This window comes from Saccostrea cucullata, unplaced genomic scaffold, assembly GCF_032062105.1.
Source record: "Saccostrea cucullata isolate Sc308-1 unplaced genomic scaffold, CSIRO_AGI_Scuc_v1 ctg14346, whole genome shotgun sequence".
In the NCBI taxonomy this organism is placed as follows: domain Eukaryota; kingdom Metazoa; phylum Mollusca; class Bivalvia; order Ostreida; family Ostreidae; genus Saccostrea; species Saccostrea cuccullata.
The window spans coordinates 9,520-35,740 of NW_026935153.1; the positions used below are offsets into that span (position 1 = coordinate 9,520).

At 32.7% G+C, this 26,221-nt stretch overlaps 1 protein-coding gene across 1 annotated transcript in view; it reads right to left on the reverse strand.

Moving 5' to 3' along the window:
- Positions 1-295: 295 nt before the first annotated feature.
- The window catches only part of LOC134242036 (unconventional myosin-Ib-like), a 33,884-nt gene continuing 7,958 nt past the window's right edge, over positions 296-26,221 (reverse strand). Inside the window, exons 3-32 of the mRNA XM_062724042.1 lie at positions 25,952-26,116; positions 24,005-24,120; positions 23,806-23,900; positions 23,482-23,586; positions 23,220-23,266; positions 22,930-22,993; positions 22,787-22,800; positions 20,433-20,517; positions 20,235-20,341; positions 19,937-20,084; positions 19,681-19,799; positions 18,922-19,074; positions 18,648-18,752; positions 18,126-18,188; positions 16,094-16,288; positions 15,326-15,440; positions 14,999-15,054; positions 14,486-14,551; positions 12,762-12,829; positions 12,228-12,444; positions 11,823-11,972; positions 11,304-11,372; positions 11,077-11,163; positions 8,537-8,698; positions 8,299-8,430; positions 6,772-6,878; positions 6,511-6,649; positions 6,171-6,323; positions 3,353-3,489; positions 296-3,197 (exon numbers count right to left, since the gene is read on the reverse strand). Coding sequence (XP_062580026.1) covers positions 3,044-3,197; positions 3,353-3,489; positions 6,171-6,323; positions 6,511-6,649; positions 6,772-6,878; positions 8,299-8,430; positions 8,537-8,698; positions 11,077-11,163; positions 11,304-11,372; positions 11,823-11,972; positions 12,228-12,444; positions 12,762-12,829; positions 14,486-14,551; positions 14,999-15,054; positions 15,326-15,440; positions 16,094-16,288; positions 18,126-18,188; positions 18,648-18,752; positions 18,922-19,074; positions 19,681-19,799; positions 19,937-20,084; positions 20,235-20,341; positions 20,433-20,517; positions 22,787-22,800; positions 22,930-22,993; positions 23,220-23,266; positions 23,482-23,586; positions 23,806-23,900; positions 24,005-24,120; positions 25,952-26,086 — 3,363 coding nt within the window. The 5' untranslated portion in view covers positions 26,087-26,116 and the 3' untranslated portion in view covers positions 296-3,043. The remainder of the gene's footprint in view (positions 3,198-3,352; positions 3,490-6,170; positions 6,324-6,510; positions 6,650-6,771; positions 6,879-8,298; positions 8,431-8,536; positions 8,699-11,076; positions 11,164-11,303; positions 11,373-11,822; positions 11,973-12,227; positions 12,445-12,761; positions 12,830-14,485; positions 14,552-14,998; positions 15,055-15,325; positions 15,441-16,093; positions 16,289-18,125; positions 18,189-18,647; positions 18,753-18,921; positions 19,075-19,680; positions 19,800-19,936; positions 20,085-20,234; positions 20,342-20,432; positions 20,518-22,786; positions 22,801-22,929; positions 22,994-23,219; positions 23,267-23,481; positions 23,587-23,805; positions 23,901-24,004; positions 24,121-25,951; positions 26,117-26,221) is intronic.

Consider the following 26,221-nt stretch of genomic DNA (forward strand, 5'->3'; position numbering starts at 1 on the left):
GAGACAGGAATTTTTTTTTAGATTCAGCAGGATATGTTTATATGATATACTGTAAACATACTACAATTGGCTTTGTATTCTATTTAGCACCTTTCGCAGAAAGCGTCATCTGCTGAATCAAGTATATTGCGAAATTTTTTGTTTTCATATATTCGTATTAAGCAGGTAATTCAAATCAACGCTAACTTGTTTAAAAATCAAAGACAATTTCTGCCAAATATCGTACATGCCAAATAAAATACATTTACAGTATGGGGTGTCACTTGGAGTCCAATACAAAGAATAAGAATCAATCTTCATTTATACTACAAAGTTTATTGACACTATCTCTTCCTCTCTGGTTATACCACTGTTTACAAGGAATACAACAGTACAATTGTAAGTAAAAATGGTCCAAGCAACCAATGTAACATACAGGTCCCATTGAAAAATCACAATGTCTGTAAAAAAAAAAAAATCAGTAAGATCACATAGAAAATCTTAAAAGCTGACACATTATTACATGAAGAAAAGGGGGAGAAAAAACATAGTTTCACACCGAAGTAAAACATTATAGTAAGCTTTACCATTGCATTACTAATCTAACTCCATAATACATGTACTGTATAAATTAAACAAGATTTAACATCTAAAATACAGAAGAATAGTTTACAACCAGAAACTACTGAATCCAGCACCTCAAATATCTTCATATTTTAAGTACTTTCAAAATTAATTTATAATATCTAGATGACGTACAAGTATTTCCCATGATTCAAACATTTGATTTAGCTCAGTGACAACATAATATGTAAATTGTATATGTGAGAATATACTGAGAAAGGAAAACGTCAAGCTTCCTTACTGTACAAAATTTATTAACTCAGTATTGGTTGATTTTCTTATGCAGTTCTTTTTAATAAACACACAATTTTAAAGATCTTGTAGGGTGGGGTATATTGTGTCTATATATTTCAGTTTATTTGCATGTTTAGAAAAAAGAGGAACTTGACCAAACACAACACAAAAATCACAAAACATTTATATCACAAAAATCATCAACCAAAAAAACTTTTATAAAAATGACTATGACAGCAATCATTCATCCAAACTCATTTTTTCTGTATTAGAATAAGACATGAACATGACATACTGTTCTAACTGACCAACAAAGATTAATCTGTTACAAATGAAGGTACATGTATCTTTAAATGCACTGGTTAATTATGACATGAATTCTAGAGTATGCAATATTGGCATGATTTACGGAAAACTTGTTAGTCTTCCACAAATAAGACAACATGGATCTGAGCTAACATGTAAGTTAACATTGCCTTACTCTGTAACACTGTAGACAGGCAGAACAAAGTTTGTGAAGTTTACAATTACACAACAATTGTAAAATCATCTGTTTAACGTCCAAGGCCATTGTTGGTTTTGGCACTATGGCCTACACCTATTTTTAGATGTATGTGAGATTAAGACTAGAGAAATCTACGACTATTTACAATGAAGAGAGATCATGATTAAGATAATAAAGGCAATGGATTTCCAGGTATTTGATCTTAAATGGCACCTCTTATTCTCCCATACAACATAATGGTGTTGTACAATATGTAAATTATTTAGAAACTTTGTCTAATCATACAATAAAAAAAAAACTGCATACAACTGTTACACTTACTCTGGATAAATAAATGAATTGTCAATAAAGTAGTAATTCAGATCTCACTCAGATCTGCAAATCATTATGCTTGAGCCAGTCTTATATATGACATCTTACATATGGCTTAAAATGTGTACAAGTTCAAAGACTAATTTGGTACTTAAAACCTTTATTTATAATACATGAATATGAACTCAAACCTTTACCAAGCTTGGGCAAATTCATTGAACCTAGCACCACAAGGTGAAAATTGTAAATTTTCTAAAATAAAAAATTCATAAAGTTTATTTTATTGTTGAAAGTCTAATACTAGAATTTGTAGATGCTTTTAAAGGTGGGAGAACAACATATACATATAAAGCCATAATAACAAATCTGAATGGTTAAACCAACAAAACAATTATTGGAAGGAACATTCACTATCATACAAACTAACATAATAAATAGATCAACCATTTTACTATAAAACAACACAGATTAGCTTTATTTTGTCTGTAAAAGCTATTATGTAAAAAATAAAATACTGACGATTGAAATTAAAATCAGAAATAAAGTGAAAGCACTAACATGAGACATTTAACAAAACAGATCTATATCTTAAAAAGATTAAATAAAACATTGTGAAACTTAACAGATCAGCACCAAAGTCAATTTCTAAATTGTTTCAAACTTATTGTAGATTTGTAAAAAGTACCCTTTGTAGAAACCGGGACAAAAAATTATAAAATATTCTTAAAATAATGTCAAAGATATAAAAATGCAGTTATAAAAGTATGGTATAACCATTACTACAATCATTCAATAATTATTGAAGGTGAAATCTTGTAGAGATCATACAATACCAAGAAACTCTTTCTTCTAAAAAAGTATTTTTATGACTTCATATTCCTAACATGTAAAATCATAACTGTAAACCAAAAATAATTGACAATATCTGTCTCAGGCAGTTTACAAAACAAAATTATTCTCTATATACCTAAAATACTGACTACATTGAATGGATGACTTGAATTTTTTAAAATCCCAGAAGTCATTGCAACATCACAAATATATCCTGAACTCACTCTCACAAAATGATAAAAATATTAAACAAAACACAAATGGTAACTGTCATGTAATTACATAAATGTGGACACAAAAATAGGTATCAAACCAGTAATATTTACAAAGATATAAAATGACAACAAATACTGACTCAGGACTACATACATGTAATATTACAGAAATGTAAATTAAATAAAATTCCTAATATCTCCTCCTAACACAGCCCTCCTCTTTGGTTATAACTACGAAATCTTCTCCCTAATGATGTCGTTTGAAGAATGGCCATGGTGAAAAGTTATCTTTTCTTCGAGGGTGCAGAACTTGTATGGATCATGGGAAATTTCTAAATCCCCATCATGATCCCGAACTCGATTTTTGAGTTGGTGAGTTGTACAAAATATCCATTGTGTGTTTCTTGCGAACAATTTTGACACCCCCTGGAACATTTTCTGCGAGTCCATTTTTAAATGACAATTGCACTTCTGATTTTCCAAACCGGGCTTTCAACCTGAAGCAGAGCAGAGAAAATGTCACCTCTCTAAAAATTAGTGTACCATACTTCAATAGGATATAGCTCAGTTGACACACCAGTGTTATGATTCATGTCATTACTTTGAATAGATATCAATTCTGAGCTTGGCAAAACACTTGTTTTTTACTTACATGGGAGCTATATGAACCTCTGGTAATTTCTCAGTAAGGTTTTTGATGAGCAGGCAGACTTTGGACACAAGTTCTATTGAATGATCACACAGGAAAACAAAGTCACCTTTCTTGGACAAACCATCTCCATTTTCATGCTGAAAGAAACCAGAAGTCTCTGTGGAGACTGTAGCTCTACTGGTTTGTACTGATCAAAAACCGATGCACAGAATTATGTATCTTAGTGTAGTCTACTTGTGTGATAAGTTATATTGAAATCAGACCAAAACTGTAGAAGGAGTAGCATTTTAAAGGAATTCCACAGAAAATTCTACTTTTAGTAAACATGGCAACACCGTTCATTGAAATCAAAAACCGATGCACTATTATATGTAAATTAGTGTAGTCTACTTGTGTGCCAAGTGATAATGAAATCAGACCAAAACTGTAGAAGGAGTAGCGTTTTAAAGGAATTTCACAGAAAATCCTATTTTTAGTAACCATGGCAACACCTTTCATCGAAATCAAAAACCGATGCACAATTTTATGTATTTTAGTGTAGTCTACTTGTGTGCCAAGTAATACTGAAATCAGACCAAAATTGTAGAAGGAGTAGCCATTTTAAAGGAATTTCACAGAAAATTCTATTTTTAGTAACCATGGCAACATAATTCATCGAAATCAAAAACCGATGCACTATTTTATGCATCTTAGTGTAGTCTACTTGTGTGCCAAGTGATATTGAAATGAGACTAAAACTGTAGAAGGAGTAGTGTTTTAAAGGAATCTCTCAGAAAATTCTATTTTTAGTAACCATGGCAACATCGTTCATCGAAATCAAAAACTGATGCACTATTTTATGTATCTTAGTGTAGTCTACTTGTGTGCCAAGTAATATTAAATTCAAACCAAAACTGTAGAAGGAGTAGCATTTTAAAGGAATTTCTCAGAAAATTCTATTTTTAGTAACCATGGCATCACCATTCATCAAAATCAAAAACCGATGCACTATTTTATGTTCCTTAGTGTAGTCTACTTGTGTGCCAAGTTATACTGAAATCAGACCAAAACTGTAGAAGGAGTAGCGTTTTAAAGGTATTTCTCGGAAAATTCTATTTTTAGTAACCATGGCAACACCGTTCATCGAAATCAAAAACCGATGCACTATTTTATGTATCTTAGTGTAGTCTACTTGTGTGCAAAGTTATATTGAAATCAGACCAAAATTGTAGGAGGAGTAGCGTTTTGAAAAATTGTTTACAGACAGATGGAACACAAGATAGACGGACGGACGCTCTGTATATGGAACACAATGATATTACTATCGCATAAGCTCTTCTCTGTATATGGAACACAATGATAGTAGAGCTAATAAAAAAATTCAATATTGTTTGTTCTTTGCCTTACACTTTACACTTATGTGATTTTACGTTTAACTCATTACCCTCTGTATATGGAACACAATGATATTGTCTCTAGATTTTACACCTAACATGGAACAAATTATATTTGAAATAACGGCAATCATATTCAACTACTTTTATTAGTAATCTGTATAAATGTAGCACAGTGATATTGTCAGAGAATAGTCTAGTTTATAGTAACTACTGTATATGGAACACAATGATATTGTCTTGGTGAGGTCTTAATATTCTATGCTATATTCACGGTGTTAATAAATCCGTGAATTCAAGAAACAGTGAATAAATTTTCAATAATGTCAGTGTTTTATTTGGAAAGTAACTACCCTCTGTATATGGAACACGATAGGTTGATATACATGTACATGCAGTACATGGAACCGTTTCAGTAATTATAGTAGTATCCTCTGTATATCATGTTATTTTGGGTTATCACGCTTTACTTTAACTTCAAATCTGTATATGGAATAACTCGTGATATTGTCTCAAAAGCTATTTTAATACCCAACGCTACTGTATATGGAAACAAAATATTGTCTGGATTTTGATCACCCGTGCGTAATAGTAATTTTACCACCTCTGTATATGGAACACTGCATTATCATGCATGTTAGTTTTTTTTCAACATTTTGGTTTTTAACAAATCATTCAGATAAATATCAAACTTACTGAAGATGTGGAAGATATTATTTCGGTAACTACTCTGTATATGGAACACATGATATTGTTCCGTAGTGTATATGGAACATGATGATTTTCTAGTTAACAGTAACTACCCTCTGTATATGGAACACAATGATATTGTCTTGGGTGTAACATACCCTCTGTATATGGAACAGCATATAGGAAAGTCATTTGACGTTTAGAGTGTAGGACTTTTAATAATTGCACTTGTTTTAATTAATTATTAATGATATCCATCAATTTTATATAAACCTACCCTTTTGTTCGTGAAATAAAAACAAAGGAACACAATGAATTGTCTGGGTGTTATATATGTAGCTATGGTATGGATTAAACGAATATAGACAAGGGGGGTAACTTTTATTATATACCTCTGTATATGGAACACAATGATATTGTCAGGGTGTGGACTAGTTTATAGTAACTACTTACCCTCTGTATATGGAACACAATGATATTGTCTGGGTGTGGTCTAGTCTATAGTAACTACTTACCCTCTGTATATGGAACACAATGATATTGTCTGGGTGTGGTCTAGTTAACAGTAACTACCCTCTGTATATGGAACACCATGATATTGTCTGGGTGTGGTCTAGTTAACAGTAACTACCCTCTGTATATGGAACACAATGATATTGTCTGGGTGAGGTCTAGTTTACAGTAACTACCTACCCTCTGTATATGGAACACAATGATATTGTCTGGGTGTGGTCTAGTTTATAGTAACTACCTACCCTCTGTATATGGAACACAATGATATTGTCAGGGTGTGGACTGACGGACATGGCGGAGATATCGGTGATTGGGATTCGGTACTTCATCATCATACTATGGTGCTCAACCAGAATGAGGTTCTGAGAACTTATCGCTAACAGCCGCTCCACCGACTGAAATCACAAACGTTTAGATATATGTACAGTATTTCCATGTCTGACTCATTAATGAAAAGATAATTAATAAAGTTTTTGTTCAAAACAGTTATATGTGAAAATTAACAGATATCAACTTTCCATATAATTTTTAACATGTATTTGGTAATTACAACTGACAATATTTGCATGTCCCTGCACTTACTTTTCCATTTGCGCGATGAACTTTTTGGACAACATCTGCAAACACAATATGATTGTCTTCAGGGATTTGTCGTTGTAATTTCTTCCATTTTTCATTTGCCAGAATATTCTGATAATCTCCCTTGAATGGTTTGGGCACACTGAAATAGAAAAATACTGTTACTTCAAACATTCTTTTCAAAGAAATTTTTAAATATGTACCACCAGTAGCTTATCTTATTTTCCTCAATATACACGACAAGAAGTTGTTTTATCATCCTACCTTTTGGAATACCCGTCCTTCTTGCCTTTGAACAGTTCACTGGCCATCAATTTCTCCTTCATTTTATATTTCTCCGCCTCATTGAATTTTCTTCTGTACTTTCGACACTGTTTACAAATTGAAAATAGGGTATCAAATTTGCAATTTTTAATTATGAAAAAAGTTATTAATTAGGGATGGCAATCGAATACAGAATTGCTAATGGGTTTAACTGCAAGACGTTATGACCGATAAATTGTTTAATCATATCAAAATACGCATTTTCTTCAGTTTTTTTAGGTACTTCTTTCCTTATACATAAAAGGACTAAAGAAGACGATAGAAGTAAAAACATTCCATGTTTTTTAATTCATAAAAAAAACTACTGTTATATTTTTTGAATTCAATTTCAATGGAGAAGAAAAAAAATTAGGAAACCATGACATAAGCCTAAGAAAGCATTGAAAATTTCAGAGCAGATGTCACTTGAGTTCATTTTGCATAAAAGTGTTACCAGTATCAAAACTTAATCTGAACTGTAGCCATTGCTTTACAATGTTTGTTTAATAATTTAATTTGATAAATAGATAACTGAAAATGTCAAACATACCAATTTTTCGTAATCAGAAATATTCAATTATTATCATCAAAGAAGTATGTGACAGTCGGATAAAAGCAGTGTTTTTACAATAATTAACACTACACAAACTGACCAATTACCCAACGGTCTCAATTCAGAGTGTCATAATTACTTTGCTCTTAAACAGGTTAAATAGATTTATTTAACTTACAGCTAAATTAACAACCTTTGTGCAGAAATTTCAAATTTTATTTGAAGAAATGTGTTTTATTTTACATATCGTATATACTCGCCTATAAGTAGGTTGTAATTTTTGCATTTATTTTGGAGGGATTTGTCATTGACCTGCTTATAAGTTGGTACAAATTTTTTGCCAGAATCGGTTTACAATATGCAAAGTTTTGACCTGGTTTCAATCGAAATTTTCTTTCAAAATGACGCAGACATTTAATTTTAATTCATTAAAATAAAAATAAGTAACGCATAATAAAATTTATGAATATTTGTACTTAATGCATAATCTTAGAATACAAAAATGATTTAATATATAAAGACTTTGATCAACGATGATCAGCAGGATTATTTGAAAAATACTACCTTTTGCCATCCAGAAAAATACTATTGTTTCTATGACTCGCCTATAAGTCGGACACAGAGTTTGTATCAAATTTTAACTCCCAAAACACCGACTTATAGGCAAGTATATACAGTAAAAAAATTTTTCCGAGTAAGGCCAAAATAAAATTATATAGGCAAGTATATACCAAAAGTAGGAAGATTTTTTTTTATTTAATTAATATTTTTTTTTACAAAACACTGAAATATAGTGTCAACTATGTGAAATTAGGTTTTCAATTTCAGCAATTCCAAACAAACATTTTTTTTCTAATGTCAAAAATATTCAATGGTATCTTTGTAGAATCAAGTTTCAAAATATTTAACTCTAGAGACGGGTGAAAATCACTCACCCTCCAGGCATGGTACATCACTCTGAGTTGATCTGATGCTGCCTGAAATCTTTTTGGACATTCTGGCCACTCTTTGTCAATTGGAGATAAACTCGGCAACTTGCTTTTCAAGTCAAGTAGGAATTTCTTTCGCTAAAGAGAGATTCAGCAAATTACAACAAGAAAGAACTGATAATTTTCAGCATTAGAGAAATAATCGTTGTAAACATCCTATACATTTCAGGCTTCAGATACATACCAGGGCTATAACAAAGAATCTAGCAATCTTTGGACCAGCAATCCTACGGAACTTAGGTTGGAACTCCTTTCTGACTTTATAACCCATGTAGAATTTCCTGATTATGATTGCTGATTCTATCTCAAGCTTCTCTCGTTTCAATTTCCTGAGCAAAGCTCTAGCCTGAAGAAATAAATTTTCTGTGAACTTTGAAATGTTACAAGCCATTATCTGTTAAAGAGAGATTGATTGTAATTTTAATTATGTAGAATTCTTTAGTTTGGAAGATAGTTATGTATAAGAACATTTGATATAAACTTTCATATTAAGCAACTTAAACACATGCAAACAGAACAAAAACATCACAGAGGCATATAAACGTCATGCATAAAAAATAAAGTTGTTACAAATTCTGTGAGTGAAGGCATAAGGTGTGTCTATTATTTGTGAATACAGTACTATGTAAAAGATGGACAACTGAGTGTAAAATAAATTCCTTGAAATTTTACAAAAAATATCAGCATTAAAAAAAGAGAAACATTTAAATCTTCTATAATTATAGTGACCCACTGAGATTGTACTGAGAATACTGTAGATTTCATTGAACAAAATGCTGGCTGTTCAAGGTGCAAGTCATTGTTGGTATAAATACAAAGAATAATCAATTAGATGCTGACATGCTAGGAATTTTATGAAACTTTCAGCCCATTCATTTCATAATGTAAACATGCTTATATATACACTCTTGATACAGTGACAGGTGATTTTTACCAATTTTTTTTTTCTTTATTCGCTCAAAACCAGATCACTGGTACAAGAGGTACATATATACATATATACAAACAAAAAATGACAGTCAAGGGTCAAGAAATAGACATGTTACTATATAAAGAAACAAGAAAAGAGTGAGAAAAACATGATTGCTGCAGTATTTAGCATGATTGAATCTCATATTCTCTCTAAACTGTGCACAAATTGTTGCTTTTACATGTAATAACTTTCAACAATAGTTACAAGTTTTATTAAAGTTAAAAAGTAAAAGAATGTTTTAGAGGTATGGAGGCCCATTGAGACAAAAGTAAAAACAGGATTCCATGCATTTATAGATTCAAAAAATCAGATCTGTCAGAACCAAGTGTACATAAAATAAGCTTCTTTTTCCTTTATCTCAGCATATTCAATAGACTTTATAAAAATGATTGAAAATCAACCATATGAACAAAGGAAGTTGCTTTAAACTTCTTATTAATATATCACAACTTTATCCTTTTTAACCGAAGTGAAACTATGCTACTTGATTAAGTCTGCACAACACAATAATCATACACACTGCTATGTGAACAAAAAAGCTTTGTTAGAAAATCTGCACATCAATCTGCTCAGAAGAAAGTTGTTGCAATTGTGAAACCCCATCAAGGCCCGTTGTTTCTATACATGTACTAGCATTATGATTTTAAAGAAAAATGTCATTGCTGCAATAGATTTGTAAATATGGAGTCGTAGTTAAATTTTGGCAAGAACAGATGAGGTCATTTGCTACAATGAACTAAATCTGATAATGTATTTACAACCATGAAACCTATTGTTACCTTCAACAAACTGAGAGCAAATTCTGCAAAATGAAAAGATGTTACTTGGAAGAGATAGCAACTGAGACCGGGTTTTGAATTGTTGACTTGGAAGGAATCTTGTACACCTTGGAAGCAGGTGGAAAGGGGTTGACACATATGTATCTACTATAACTTAGAAGCAGTTAGCCTGTAGGAGGGGTTAACTTGTTATTGGGTGAGTTTTACAGCTAGTTGATTGAAGACTTGATCAGTTAACTATTGCCAGGGACTCAAAGGCATTTGACGTGTTTCTATTTGTAGATAGATAATTTGCATATCCAAATTCCATATGAAAGAAATTTTATCAATAAAGAGAAATCCTTTAAATGTTAAAAGCCTGTTCAGTGACTCATACAAGTGCTTTACACTTCATTGAAGAACCAGTTGATAGAATTCATCAGAGGATTGCTGCTATTAATGAAACTAAACACAAAGACTAGATAATGAAATTTAAAAGGTGTTCTAGATGGAACCAGCTAGCTAACTGTAGAAAAAAAAGAGGTGCATCCAGAAAAGGATTTCTTAGAAATCATACAACATGGACAACTACATTAATTCTATTTTTTATTTTTTTTTTTACCATGAATCAATGATGACTCCCTGCTTATATATTTTTGAGGGGATAAAACATTTTTTAAAACTTTATCATGTACAGATCATTGACAAATATTTCTTTTTTTTTGTTACTTTAACACAGAAAAAAGTTGACTTTTATACGTAAAGCAATGAAAAACAATTGCACAGAAATTGTAGATCTAATTGGTTCTAAGTACAGTACGTGTATCTCTAGATCTACTGTTTTATAGAACTCTTAGTAGGTCTGGGAGTTAGTTTTTGTTAGAATTAGTGGTGACAACGTGCATATATATTTGGTGTTGGAGACTATATATAAGAATCTGGATATATTAGGCCCAGCAATCCTACAGAGTTTGGGCTGGATTCCTGTCTTACTTTATAACCCAAGTAGAATTTCCTGATCACATTAGCTGATTCTATCTCAAGCTTCTCTCGTTTCAATTTCCTGAGCAAAGCCCTTGCCTGAAGAAATAATGATACTCAATAAATTCTATTTTTTGAAACTCCATAATTATTTCTACAAGTTAAAATAAGTATGTGATATATGTCCTTCCCAAGCTGGGTTATCTTGTAACTATTTTGTTTCAATCCTGTTTACCCACCTTCCAACCTCTGGCAAAACATTGCAACACAAGGGTAGCATGTTTGGTCTTTTTGTACATCTTCTGCCCCTAAAATGAGTAAAGGTTTTGTTACTGTGTATTTTTATAAAAAAAAATCTTTTTCAGTTGTTAGTTGGGAAAAGAAATGATCAAGTATTTTCAATTTTTCTTTTATAATTAAAACAGATTCATCCATACACTGATATAATGAATAGAGGTACAAGTACGGAAAAAGTGAAGCAAATCTTAATGACAGGAATATGTCATCTTTCGGGTAATTACTGGTATTATATGATTTCTTACAAGGTTACCCTCTGAAGTGAGCCCTGATATTTCCCAGCATTCTTTGTTGATTTACCCAGTATCCTCTGAAGCGAGCTCTGATATTTTCCAGCATTCTTTGTTTACTTATCCAGTATTCCCTGAAGTCAGCACTGATATTTCCAAGCATTCTTTGTGTACTTAACCAGTATCATTTGAGTGAGCCCTGATATTTCTCGGCATTCTTTGTTAACTTACCCAGTATCCTCTGAAGCGAGCACTGATGATGACCTGGCTTCTTTTCATCAGACGATACAGGGTCTTCTGTCTCCATCCCTTGAACACACTCTGAATCTTTGTCGCCAAAACATGCATGTGCTGCCTGCGTTTCTCCTCCATGTCAAACAGCTAAAATTACAGCCAATCATACAAGATGCTAAGTTTATAGTCTAAATGGATATTTTACCATGTAATAACAATTAAATTAAAAGTCAATCATAAAAGATGGTAACTTTACGGACTAAATGAGTATTTTTCAAACTTATTTGCCAGCTGCCATGAAAAACCATTTTACTCTGACTTCATCATAAAATATTTGCCAAACCTAGACCAAAAAACTAATTTTATGAGGTTTTTGCTTTTATTTCTGGATGTTAAACTTACTGTTTTGGGATTCCTAATAAATAACTTTGTTTTGCCAAATGCATATTCATCCTCTGGAACCCCTTGAGCTTCCAGAAGAATTTTGACCCCTTCCTGGGGTTTTCCAGCCCATCTTGGCCAGGTAGGACCTGCCAACATTTTGTAACGATACAAAAACTGAAGATAGATCTGTCGGAAGGCATAGCCAGCTCGCTTCACTCGAACATTCTCCATCAGACTGTAATGAAAACATCAAAATCATGTATTAACTGGCTTAGCTTGACAAATGTCACTTGATTGTCACATCAAATGAATGTTTGAGAAAAAGAAACTGCTCATTTTTATTACAGTGTCTCACTCACGATCTAGAAAATTTGGGTAAGGTGCAGCATTTTAAAGCAAGACAAGTACATGTATAATAAATGCAGATCGAACCATACAAGTTAAGTAAATTTATGTTATAGCCAGCAATATCAATGTTATAAGTTGATGTTTTCATTGATATGGTTCATACAATACTCTATTTGATCTTTTGAAAGGTAATAATGATCCTACCCCAAATATCTCACTTGATGTCGAACCAATTTCTCATCAAAGTTGTTGGCTGCTTTTGAATTGTTTGGCTGAAAATCAGAAACAAAAGAATTAGATGGAATAAGATACAAATTATTTAACACTTGAAAACTGTACATCACTAAATTTTCGCAAAACCTTATTTTCACGAGATAGTCATTGACTCTTTATTAGTGAGATATAATTTTCATGAATTGTTGTTAATCCTCTATATAATCATAAGGAATACTTTTATATACGAGAATGAAATTTTTGCAAGCTCATTGTCTTGCGTAATTACGTGAAAATAAAGTTCTTGCAAATAAAATGTGATTTGTAGTAAATTCAAATCATTTTACTGTAATGTTTTAATTTAATTTAAGAGTTTCATAAAGTTATCAATCTTTTGGGGGTCAAATTTAATGGAGAATATGAAATTGTGAGCGTCTTAATTCATATCCTAAAACCCAGAAAAATTAACCACCAAGAAAATCAATGATTTCACATAGTGCTATATTTTAAATCACTATTTCAATTGTGGTACTTTCACTTTTAAATTATCAATTATTGCATTGAATAGAAAACATCAACATACTTTAATGCATCTTATATAGATAGGGTTCGGTCGAGGACAAATTCCTATGTACTAGACCGATAACTGTAAAAAAAAAACAATTTAAAAAAAACATATATTTTTTGTAAACAAAGATCTCATTACTTGTCAATGATAAATAAATGTGTGAAATGTTTCTAATCACATTTTTTGAAAGAAACTACATAACTAACAACAGTGTGTGCAAACAAGCAGTTATTATTAATAACAGTCACCTTTTGTAATTTAGAAAGCATTCGTAACTACTTGGGCATTTTCCTTGAGAGAAACAATAAGCTATTTATGGTTCGTGAAAATGGCTGAGTGGTTACGATTGTCATTTCGAAAGATTCATGTTTACGACATCTGTAAACCTTGTAAATGGCAAAAAAACTATGATAATAACACTATTTTTACTATACTTAAATTCTCTAAAACAAATTTTGCAGTTATGAAATAAAGGTAAAGTTTTTATATAGCTTGCTGGATAGCTGAAAAAAAAAAATAGGGTATAGATATTTGGTCTAACAAGTAACATTAGGTTTAAATATGTCATTGTTTATGGTATCATTAGTTTGATGGAATTACGAAATATGGCTTCATACAACATTGAAATCAACTCAATTTACCTGTTAAAAACTAATGATATCAAAATAATATCGTGATCGGCATACTTTAACAAACCTAATGTGATAAGCCAAATTCTCTACCCTATGATTTTATCCAGCAAGCTATTGAAAACAAAATTATTATAACAGTTCATGTTAATTTGTAATGGTTTCGATATTAATATTGTATACAAGTTGAATAAGTTAGGACTACAACGACAAGCCACATAATTATATGACCTAGTTTCGATGTTGACATGTGTGCGGGAAAGTGTCATTATTTAAATACAGATTACATTGTTAAAGATAAACCAATACAATTAAATAAGTTATAAAAAGATTATTCATATATTTTCACTAGTTCGTACTTTAAATATTTTTTAGTTTAGTGAATAGTCAGGGCTAGTGGTTAAGGGTAAGGGCTAGTAAAAATTTGCCAGAGTAGCCCGACTGGTCTAGTATTCCAAGAGCTTAATGTCAAACCCTGATTTATCAATTATTGCATTAAATAGAAAACATCAACATACTTTAATGCATCTTATGTAGTTAGGATTCTTTGAGGACAAATTCTTCATGAGTTCTGTCACAGATAACTGTAAAAAACAATAAAAAAGACATTACAAACCTGTCAATCTTACTCTCATCACTTCTCCATAAATCTGTATCTTGTCAGACATGTGTGCAATACATGATAAAACCTAATTCTGAGAGTCATACAATAATTAAATATAATTCATTTTCGCTCTCCTAATAATAGCAAATCTTGACTCACTGGTCAAGAAACCAAATATTAGTTTGAGGAAAAAACATTGATTAATTACATTACATTTACAGTTGAACTTCAGTATCTGGACACTAATATTTTGAATATATGGATATCTGGATGTAAGTTTAAAGTCCGAACCACATTTTCTCTGTTACTTTGGCCTCAATGTTTAGAACCCTCAATATAATACTGAAGTTTATTCTCAGTCAATTTTTCCTTTAAATTTTGTTCCTGCTGTATCTTTTTACATTTATGTGATAAGATAAATCATTACCTTAAATTGTGAGCCTGCTGTGGCTGGTCTTTTCAGGGACTTCTGAGATGGATTTCCTTTTAAACAGAAACACAGTAAGAATTAGCTAAATAAGTTGAACTAAGTTGAACTAGGTTAGGTTCAAACAACTTGGTAAAGCCTAGCAATAAATTCACTATGTATAATTCAAGAGAAAAAAGTTAAATTGATAGATTTTTCCAGTACATAAATATTCTTTACACTAAACAGTCAATTAAAATTCTCTTTTCCTCATCCCCACCTCCAAATTAAGGGAAAGTTACCACTTTGTAACTGAGAAAGTACATGTGTATTGAGTTTTTTGCTCACCCTCTGGGAACAGCCCTTTCATGAGGCAGTGTTTACACTGGTACATGGCCTGAGACAGATGCCGGAACAGGAGGTCATTGTTCTTATCCAGAAAGCCATCCACTTTGTAAGTCACCTACAGAAATACAGAGAACACATATATTTTTTTTTCTTTTTAAATAAATCATATTCAGTTTATACATAGTAGCAAAAATTTCTGGAGTTTCTGCTAAAAGAAAAAACCAAGTCTTTCTGTAAAAGTTTCTATAAAAAAAAAAACTTTGTTTGATAATGGCCAATATCTGACAACACTTTGTTAGTGCATTCATAAATTGTCTCTAGCTAAAAGTATCTATGCATTATTTTCCTATATGGTGACATCATGAATTTAATACCTGTATGACATAAATTCAACATTTTAACAAATTTCGAAGAAAAATGTATTTTATATAAAAAATTGGATTGGAAAATATAAAGCAAAAGTGTGCTTAGACTCCTTCTTGCAATATAATTTGAAGAATGTAGATGAATTACTAATAAAAAAGACATTATACACCTGTTGAGGGGACAGTAAATACTCACGTTGCCTGCGTAATGTTTGAGTCGGAATGTGCCGTGGGTCAGGGTTTGTGACAGTAAATACTCATACTCACGTTGCCTGCGTAATGTTTGAGTCGGAATGTGCCGTGGGTCAGGGTTTGTGACAGTAAATACTCATACTCACGTTGCCTGCGTAATGTTTGAGTCAGAATGTGCCGTGGGTCAGGGTTTGTGACAGTAAATACTCACGTTGCCTGCGTAATGTTTGAGTCGGAATGTGCCGTGGGTCAGGGTTTTGTCATTCTGACACTTCTTCAGAGCTTTACTCTCGTAGTGAGGGTGATCTTTACAGGCCTGGTTTAACTTCTCTAGGAATGTCAAGTCAGTGGGGTTTCCTGGTCGCATGCACTCCTCATCCAGAAGGGCCAGGATCCCAACATTAGACTGGAATAACAACAAAAATCTATCATATAATTAAAGATTTAAAAAGATAAAACAAAACATTTAAAGGTATGAAAAAGATCCAATGCTTAGATATTATGCCAAGAGAACAGATAGATAATTCACTGTACAGATTCATTTTTTAACTTCAACTGTACTTGTAATGGATATTCCTATTATGAACCACATAGATCTAGGGAATATTCCTCCTATTCCCATACTACATATCCCTCACTAAATTAATATACAAAAAAAATATTGCAAAGGAAGGTGTAACACTTTTTAAGTAAGAGAAATAAATAATTTTCATCTTGATTTGCAATATTTTTATAAACTATCTCTTAGATTCACAAATCATTCCTGAGCATAAACTATGTAGAAACTAGAAACTAGTTTAAAGTCAACTTAAGTTTAAAAACTTTCAAATGTTTGTAACAAAAAAAAAAATAAGAATTATTCTAGACTATATTATTGTCATGTCTAAGAATAATAATAAAACAGTATTTCCATGTTATCAACGTTATGTACATTCCTAGCAAATATATCATTTATTCCAATTCTTTTGACAGTATAGATGAATAATGCCACTATCAGCAGAAAAGGCTAAATTCTCTCATTTTTCATTTATGATGAATTTAAATTGTATAGTAACACTTAAAGCAAACCCACCACAAGGTATAAAACTGCACATGGGTTACTGTTAGAAACTATTTACATAAGTGAATTAATTAATTCTTTCACAGACAATCTTTGTTATAGTTCAGTTTAATGTATATTATACTCTTTGATCTGCTTTACTGCTTACATATTTCACCACACAATGGAGCAAACAGCATCCCTCTGGGTTCATTTCAGATTGACTTTTCACCTGACCAATCAGCATGTAACTTCCCAAGCTGTTGATAGGACTAAGTAAGCTCATTCAGTGAGCTAAAGAACATCTGACCTGGATCAGGCCTGGGGGCCATAAAACTTAGATGAGCTCACTTTTGATCTAAGTCTTATTTATACAATGGAAGTTATAGTTGAAAAGTGAGACTGAGATCAAATGTGACCTTGTCTAAGTTTTATAGTTCCAAAGCCTATTAGTTATAAGTAATGCTAATGACCCCCCCCCCCCCCCCCCCATCTTCAAGACTTTTCCCACAATCAAATGGTTTCAGTTAAATAAGAAAATCCTCAAAATGATTAATGACTGCTTCAAAATGAGAACAATTTGTTTCTCATTATTTCACCTTTCTTGTCATTGAATTTTCAGTACCGGTAGTATTTATATCTGCGTAAAAATCTTAGAGGAACCCAAATGGGATGTTGTTGATTTCTTTGTGTAGCAACCTTGTAGGAGTGCATCAAAGAATCTTGTTTTAATTAGGCTGTGTTATATCTGTCTACAGTATTAACTATTGATAATAAAACATTGATTTTATTAAGTCTAATAATGCTAATGATCTAGTTGGACATACACATAAGACAAAGGGTGCAAAATACTGACTTACACTTTTTTTTACAGGGGGCTGAAAATAAATCATGCAAGGTTATAACATCAAGCAAATTAACTACACTATATACCTACATTAATAACAATGCAATGACAACTCAAGTGTGAGGAAACTGATGTCAGAAAATAACTTTCTCATGCAATAAAAGGTTTCACATATCTATATAGCATATCATTTACTGGTAAAATATTATTAAATACAACAAACATTCAGTTACGATGTCATTTTATGTACTGTTACTGTCATGCAAAATTGATTCATGCCTGATTTGAGATTTATTGCTGACTAGAATTACATATATGTTTACATGTCTACATGTGTGTGATACCACAACACCTCACCTTCTCAACCAAGTCACAGATGACTGCATTGTTGAAGTACTCTATATGGATCCATTCGATTCCCTAAAACATAAAAAATACATACTGAGTTGTGATAAAACACCTGCTCTGCCAAGTCAAACTATTGCAGCATTGCCTCCTCTATTCTCTAGCAAAGAAGACAAATGTTCAGTTTTATGATTTTCTAGGAACTCATTAATTGTACTTTTGTACAAGAATGTGATCTATTAAATTGATTATGACATTAATGGGTATTTAATAAATGACAATCTAACAATTTTAAATAATAACATACATGTAGTAAGATTTTCAAATAACTATTTCAATTGAAAAGCATACTAGTGATCCTTAGTTATTCTTCAAGCTATTTTGATATTTTGAATGCATTAAGTGACATACTCTCATAACTCTTAGTATGATCTTCTAGTTATGTATCTTGAAAAACAAACTTGTGTATTTCCTTCAGATATATTTCAAGCAATGAAGAATGAACAATAATAGTATTAATACACTAATATGTACCTCCTTTATATATTCTTCCTGTTCTTCTTTCAAGGTTAGCTCTATAAATATTTGTTGGAGTTTCTCATTGCAATAGTTGATGATAAACTGTTCAAAACTGTTTTCCTACGAAGCAATGCATAAATTAAAAAAATTACTTAATCTTCTCTGTTTAGTTTACTGCTTATATAAACTACATGTAGTATTTACATAATGTACTTACAAATAACTTTACATCAAAATAGTCATTAGTTAAATAATTTTGTATGTTTTCAAAATAGTTTTGACTACTCACTTCAAAGACTTCAAATCCATAGATGTCGAGGACACCCATGACCTCTGTCCTGATTCCAGAGGTCACCTTGATGCTATCATTAATGCGGGCCACTAGCCAGGAAAACATACGGCTGTATATAGCTTTACACAGGGCATCTCTAGCATACATTCCCTGTAAACATTAAGAGAAATATGTTTATTATATACCTAATGTAAATCACTCAATTTTACTATAGAATTAACGCAATCACGTGACATCATGATCCGACTTTCCGAATCACCATACTGTGGTTTTCTGAATCCATATCACCACTCTCTGAAACTGTTGACGTAGTATGCAATAAACATGACGTTATTTTTCTTGCGCGTTATAAAGTCAATTGTTATTATACTTTGTTTTATGAATAAATATTAAAAAATTGATCTCTAAAGTTTTATTTTGCTATATTTAGCTAGTTATAAGGTGGTATAATAAATTTATCATTATAGCAGTAACTTGATCCGAAGAGCAGTATCACGTCTCGTTGACAGGCAAGGATCATCAGATCAAACTCGACGCTTCGGGTCTCATTAGATCTCATGATCCGCGCCTGTCAACTCGACCCTTCGAATCAAGTTACTGTTGTAATAATATATAGTTATTGGCATATATATTACAGAATTACGCTATATTGTAAAAAAAACAAAAAAACCATATAATAATAAGATATATTCTTGAAAGCTGTATTTTAATTACATAAACATATTTGCTTACACTAATATACATTAAATCACTTACGTCATTTGCACTCAAATCTCTTTTAACCTTTTCACCCCTGACCTCTACTTTCCTCTGGGTCAAGGCCACACTAAGATCAGCTGATGGACAGCCCAATAAGGCGGCTGCATCATCCAGTGCTATCAAAAAATATCTCAAAGTTTTAGTGGCATGCAGATACCATATCATGTCAGAGTAATTTTTACAGCTGCAATTTTTACAAACATATTCAGTTGTATTCATTAATAACTAACCATGTAATTACTGAGACACTTACCTGCCATGTTACTCAGATCACATCCGTCTGTACCGTCCTCGTTACTTCTGTGAGAGAACTCCACGTTCCCTAACTTGAGGATGCTGGCAATCAGTTGGAACAGTGAAGTCACTTCCTCAGAGGAAAATCCTATCACTTCCATACCATGCTGAATAGAGAAGTCAAAACTCACAGAATACAATCACTGTATAATATCTCTATAGTGTGTCCTGTGCATAGCAGTTGCTAAATTCATCCCATAACAGAGATGTAATGACATAAGTACCTATTACTTTAGGGTCAGACTAATTTTGCTTACCATTACAATGTCAAAATTCTTCTGATCATTCATAGTAGCAACATCAGCATCGACCGTTCCTTTCAATATGCTGTAATCATCTATCTCCCTTGTTAGTTTTAGAGACTCTAAAAAAGGCATATCAAAACTTTAAATCTTTATCAGTAAATATGTCAACTTGAAGATCATTTCATTAGATATTTATAAATTGATGCCTACCGAGTGTGTTTAGTTTCGCTCCCTGTAACAGCTGGTAAAATATGTGGAAGTTCCTTTCTCCCTGCATCTGAACTGCTACTCGGGACTGAAATACACATAATATGCTGCTAAAGTTTAGCCCTCAAGAATTTTTTTTTTCATCCTGGATCTCTCTTTTATAATGTAAAACATGATTTTTATTTAAGATTCTTGTTAACTGTCTGAATTTTTCTTTTTTCTTTTTTTTTTCTTCTTGGGTAAAATTATTTTTTCTAATTTCTATGAAAATTTTTCAAAGATTCATAATTCTGACTCATTACAATCAAAGACTTTAGCGCAAAGAAGTTCTCAAAAGTAATCTAGTTTAAAATATTTTACATCTTCCATTTTAACTTGACAATAAGATTCAAACATAGGTAATCAGAGATTACAGAGCTCACCTCAACGTGTGTTGTCTTTAAGTAAGGCAAATTAAGTCACACAATTGATTAACAAAAAGTGTACATCCAAAAATGCAAAATTTATGCAATTTTGATACTTTGGAATAGACCTATATAAAAACTTAAAACTAGTTCTTCAGCATAAAAATGTAATTAAAATCCAGGAAGCAAGATTGAGAGTTTTCATCCCTTGATGCATCATTTGTGCAAGTTTAGTTTATATAAGCCTTATAGTTTCTTGGTAATAGACTTGCACCCATAACTTTTACGAAATCAAAAAAGTTGGAAAATGTATGTCGAATTCAGCAAAAGCAAGTCCATTAGTGTGCATCCTAAGATGTATCATCCATGCAAGTTTGGTCAGCATAGGGCTTAAAGTTACTTGCAAATGAAACCTGTATAAAAAAAATTAACCTTTCCACTAATCCAGAAAATGTAGGTCAGATTCAGCATCCGAAGCCAGCCTAGTAGAATGCGCCCTAGATGTACCATCCATGCAAGTTTGGTCATTATAGGGCTCAAAGTTACTTGGAAATGAATCCTGCACCCTAAACTTTAACCTGTTTACTCGTCCAGAAAATGCAGGTCAGATTCAGCATCCGAAGCAAGTCTGGTAGTATGCATCCTAAGATGTACCATCCATGCAAGTTTAGTCGTTATAGGGTTCATAGTACCTTGGAAATGAAACTGCACCAAAAATTTATCCTGTTCACTCAACCGGAAAATGTAGGTCAGATTCAGCATCCGAAGTAAGTCTTGTAATATGCATCCAAAGATGTACCATCCATGCAAGTTTGGTCATTATATGTCTCATAGTAACTTGGAAATGAAACCTGCACCAAAAACTTTAACCTGTTCACTCAACCGGAAAATGTAGGTCAGATTCAGCATCCGAAGCCAGTCTAGTAGAATACATCTTAAGATGTACTGTCCATGCAAGTTTGGTCATTATAGGGCTCAAAGTATCTTCGAAATGAAACCTTCACCAAAAACTTTAACCTGTTCACTCAACTGGAAAATGTAGGTCAGATTCAGCATCTGAAGCAAGTCTGGTAGTATGCATCCTAAGATGTACCATCCATGCAAGTTTGGTCATTATATGTCTCATAGTAACTTGGAAATGAAACCTGCACCAAAAACTTTAACCTGTTCACTCAACTGGAAAATGTAGGTCAGATTCAGCATCCGAAGCAAGTAATTAAATACATCCAAAGATGTACCGTCCATGCAAGTTTGGTCATTATATGTCTCATAGTAACTTGGAAATGAAACCTGCACCAAAAACTTTAACCTGTTCACTCAACCGGAAAATGTAGGTCAGATTCAGCATCCGAAGCAAGTCTAGTAGAATACATCCAAAGATGTACCGTCCATGCAAGTTTGGTCATTATAGGGCTCAAAGTATCTTTGAAATGAAACCTTCACCAAAAACTTTAACCTGTTCACTCAACCGGAAAATGTAGGTCAGATACAGCATCCGAAGCAAGGCTGGTAGTATGCATCCTAAGATGTATCATCCATGTAAGTTTGGTCAACATAGGGCTTATAGTTACATGGAAATGAGACCTACAGAAAAACTGCACCAAAAATGTTAACCTGCACCAAAAACATTAACCTGGTCATTCCTTTGCTGAAATTGCAGCATCTGAAACTTTGACTGGTACAATGAAACACACTAGAAACATCTTCCATGCATGTCTAATCAATATAGGACATAGAAGTACTTAAAAAGAAAACTGCTCCAAAAAACTTAACCTTAACCCGGGACGCCAACGCCGACGCCGACACCGACGCCGACGCCGACGCCGACGCCGAGGGTATCACATAAGCTCCCCCCAACTTCGTTGAGGTGAGCTAAAAATAATTTTGTGAAAGCCTGTAGCTTAGTTATGAAATCCCATCCTAGTCAGTTTAATAGAAGAATCATTGTCCTACCTTCTCTAATAAATCTGAAATAAAAAAAAAAGAAAAACCTTATCGTTCTCAAATCAATTGTCATCATTCAATTTAAATTTTTTTCCCTCCAACAAAAAGGATATTCTAAAGGAAATAAAGGGCAGATTTTATCTCATGCTTACAATTTGTTATCACTCCTCCAATAGGATCGCCCTTGTAATCAAACTCTATGTCCATATATTTTCCCTGAAATCAAAAAAGTTAGGACATTGAACCTATGATATCTACAAAAGCAGAGTCATTGATAAGATATTCCTAAAGTAAGCCATAAAATAAAACTTGTGTACTGGAATCTGTTGATTTCTCTGTATATAAATAAAAGTTTTTTTTGAACTAGTACGTATTTTTTTAAAATTTTATAGCCTCTGAATAGATAAAATAAGACGGTAGTTGGTTAACATAAAGGACTTACAAATCTGGAGGAGTTGTCATTCTTGTTGGTTTTGGCATTTCCGAATGCTGTAATAAATTAGAAGTGTGTTATTAGATTCATTTTCCCAGTCTCATTATTGAAATTGATAGCATAATCCTGATCTCAATGATGACAACTTTAGTCTTCAAGGTCCACAGTGTACATATCTCTAAATTTGATATTTATTCCCCCCGAGATCTAACATTTCTGTCACTAATACTCCATGTGCTAGTGACCTTTAACCCTTCACCTATCGGATTACCTTCTAGTACAGGGTTGGACTGCAGCAGTTGTTCTTTCACTGTGTCAATATTCTCTCCTTTCCCTGATACTTCAGCTACATACTGCATTATCACTTTACTGGCCTCTGAAAATTTGATATATAAACTCAGAGTACACTAGCAATTCAACCTCCATTTCTAAACTGATTTCCTCCAGTTTTATGCAGATACAATTAAAAAACACACCCTTATATTTTGCATAATAAGAAATATGCATCATGTATAATTCAAAAATAAAAACTTTGGCATAAAATTGTCCCCTGTATTTCAATGTAACTTGACCTTCAGACAAAAAGCACACTGACCTGTCTTGCCCGCACCACTTTCCCCCGAGATGATAATACACTGGTCCAAATGTCGGTCTCGCATAGATCTGTACGCCTCATCTGTGATGGCATATCTGAAAACAATTAAGACATACAAGTATATATTTCATAGAAAAAAATCAAATCTGATCTGATTTCTCTACTTATGATTAAATATACCCTAAGTATTTTTAATTACATATGTGGTGGGAGCTCGTAAATGTTCCTAGAGCGATATTCCTCAATGATGTTTGGTGTATACAGAGGGGTCGTCTTGTAGGGGTTAACAGAAACCACCACTGTTCCTATGTAAGTCTGAAAAATAGGCAAGTTACAGAATTAACAATGAGGGAAAAAATCTCTAATCTTATGCCTCATGTGAGGCCTTGCAAGAAATAAAAGTTTCATATTTTCAAAAATGAGACTGCAGCTCTATTTGGTCTCACTCAAGGAGGAGCTGCAGTTGGAATTCTCTTTTGAGTCTCACTTTTTTTACTTCCTCTCTGAATTTTTTCATAAAGATGAAACATTTTATAATAATTTCTGAGTAATTTCATAGCTTTTTTCTCCTAGTCTTTACAGTAATTGATTGACATATGGTTCCTTGTACCAAAGCTTAAATAAACAGGATACAGTAAACCGTGCTTATATTAAACATGCTTATAATGAATTTGCACTTATAACAGAGTGATTTTCATTCCTCATTACAGTATTTTAAAATAAAGTGCTAACAAGATATAAAGAGTTATGCTTATAACAAAACAATAATCTCTTCTAAACAAATAGCTGTTGTTTTTTTTTCATCAGACAGGAAGGTAATTTAATGGTTGCATATCAAAAACTTTGTCTATTCTACTTCAACACATGAAAGTAGTGCTTAGAATATATGCATCTCAACGAAAATATTCAATTACCAGGTTTTCATCAAATTAAATGAAAAAATAAGAGGAGGACTAACATTACATAACTCAACAGTGTACTAGGCTTTTAGTAACCATAGCAGCATGCTTACCAAGGTAAATGAAATCAGAAATTGATTTGTAGAATGAGGTATCTGGATACTTTCTGCACATTTCATTCAAATTAAACAAAAATTTTTGATATGATTGGCATATTTTATACATATACCCTTGTTTTTGGTCATAATTTGGTTATGCTGGTGACATTCTTAAATAGGTGTCAAACTTACACAGATCTGTTAACATGGGATTTGCACTTACATTAATTTGGTTACACTGTATTTGTGTTACATTGATCTAGTTGTGTAAGTATTGCACTTGCATAGATCTGGTTGTGTTAGTATCACACTTGCATAGATCTGGTTGTGCTGGTATCGCACTTGCATAGATCTGGTTGTGTTGGTATTGTACTTACATGGATTTGGTGGTGCTGGTATATTGTTCTTACATAGATCTGATTGTTTGAGTATCATACTTACATAGATCTGGTTGTACTGGTATATTGTACTTACATAGATCTGGTTGTGCTGGTTCATACTTACATGGATTTGATTGTGTTGGTTCCTACTTACATAGATCTGGTGTGTTAGTACATTGTATTGTACTTACATAGATCTGGTTGTGCTGGTATTGTACTTACATGGATTTGGTGGTGCTGGTTCATACTTACATGGATTTGATTGTGCTGGTTCCTACTTACATAGATCTGGTGGTGTTAGTACATTGTATTGTACTTACATAGATCTGGTTGTGCTGGTATTGTACTTACATGGATTTGGTGGTGCTGGTTCATACTTACATGGATTTGATTGTGCTGGTTCCTACTTACATAGATCTGGTGGTGTTAGTACATTGTATTGTACTAACATAGATCTGGTTGTGCTGGTATTGTACTTACCTGGTACATAGATCTGGTTGTGCTGGTATATCGTACTTACATAGTTCTGGTTGTGTTGGTATTGTAATTAAATATGGTATCATACTTATATAGATAGATGGTTGTGCTGATATTGTACCTACGGTACATAGATCTGGTTGTGTTGGTATATCGTACTTACATATATCTGGTTGTGCTGGTAATCTGCTTGTGTTAGTGTTGTACTTACATAGATCTGGTTGTGCTGGTAATATGGTTATGTTACTGTCATACTTACATAGATCTGGTTGTGCTGGTATATCATACTTACATAGATCTGGTTGTGCTGGTATCGCAGCCTGAGGTTTTCTATGAAGGCGTCCTCTGTCATGGGGTCCAGCAGCACAGCATCACTGACCCCGACATTGTTCTCCAGAATGGCCAGAGACCCCTGGTGCAGCGCCATGTTTGGACGTTACCAGTCACTCTTCACTCTGCAAGAAAACTCCCAATATTAATCACAGTCTCCTGACCTACATACTGTCATACTACTTCCTTCTAGAGCATTTAGTTGCCAAAACATCAAAATTTTTATATTCCA